This window comes from Fragaria vesca, linkage group LG3 (assembly GCF_000184155.1).
Source record: "Fragaria vesca subsp. vesca linkage group LG3, FraVesHawaii_1.0, whole genome shotgun sequence".
NCBI classification, from domain to species: Eukaryota; Viridiplantae; Streptophyta; class Magnoliopsida; order Rosales; family Rosaceae; genus Fragaria; species Fragaria vesca.
In genome coordinates, this window is record NC_020493.1 from 15,521,712 (window position 1) to 15,522,778 (window position 1,067).

Here is a 1,067-nt window from a genome sequence, read left to right on the forward strand (position 1 = left end):
TTTCCCTTTTTCCGATTACGGGTCCCTTCGTTGTGAAAACGGCCCCAACATAACAGGCCCATAGGCCCAAAACACAAAATTTTAGCGGTCAGTTACTGTTTCCTTTCTTCTTCTTCACGATAAGCTCTGTTCTTCCCCGATACAGTTAAGAACTTGACAATAGGAGTAAGAGAGAAAAGGTAATTCTTATATTTACTGAAATATTTTTTTACATGATGAAACAGAATACAGTAATCTGGAGTTTTGTATATCTAAGTACAACGACGATCATGTGCAAATAGCGCGGCAAATCGGGCATGTCCGGTGGCTGGCAAGCCAGATATCAATGCAGTGGGCGTGGAATGCATGGTTGCAATTGGGCAGCAACCGAAGCATTTCTTCGGGAGAGAACTCGGATATGCAAATAGCACACTCAATCTCGGGTGCCGATTCCTCCATCCGACTTATGAGATCGGAGAAGGATTGAAGGGGGAGATTGGTAATGGCGGACTGTTCAATCCCGTTTCGAGCGGGACAGAACTTGTCGAGGATCCAGCGAAGAATGTTCCGGCTATATACGAATAGTACAAGTAATAGAGTGAGAGCTAGCAGAAACAGGATTGCATATACCCAAGTTAGGGGTGAGGCCTTGGCCGCCTTGTCAACGACGGAGGGATCAACAAAGGTTGAGTGAGGATCACCAATGTATGGCGCCATTGTTGTATAGAGGAAGCAGAAGAAGAAGGGAGAAGCAGGAAGATGGTATGAGAGAGAGAGAGAGAGAGAGAATGAAGTTTAATGATGGATGAGCTTGTTCGTTTGTATAGATAGTTGTAGTGGCAAATCAAGATAGAGAGTAAGTCGTTTAAGATTGCCATACTCTGCATGCAGGGTGATGATTCTGCGTCTAGGTCTAATAGTCTATGAATCTATGATGGATTACCTGCTCTGCTATTTGATCTAGAGTCTATACTTAGACCTGTTATTCGGTGAGTTAAGTTATGGTTTTTATTTTTGAGTGCGCCGGGCACGTGCGTTCCACTCTTACATGTATCAGATTGAGGTAGAGAGCGAAATTGAGGGCGGGT

At 44.2% G+C, this 1,067-nt stretch overlaps 1 protein-coding gene across 1 annotated transcript; it reads right to left on the reverse strand.

Annotated features, from left to right (window-relative positions):
- Positions 1-267: 267 nt before the first annotated feature.
- On the reverse strand, positions 268-696 carry LOC101311951 (E3 ubiquitin-protein ligase ATL6-like). The gene has a single exon (XM_004295806.1). It carries the CDS (start codon positions 694-696, stop codon positions 268-270), a length of 429 nt encoding a protein of 142 aa, XP_004295854.1.
- Between the last annotated feature and the right edge of the window lie 371 nt (positions 697-1,067).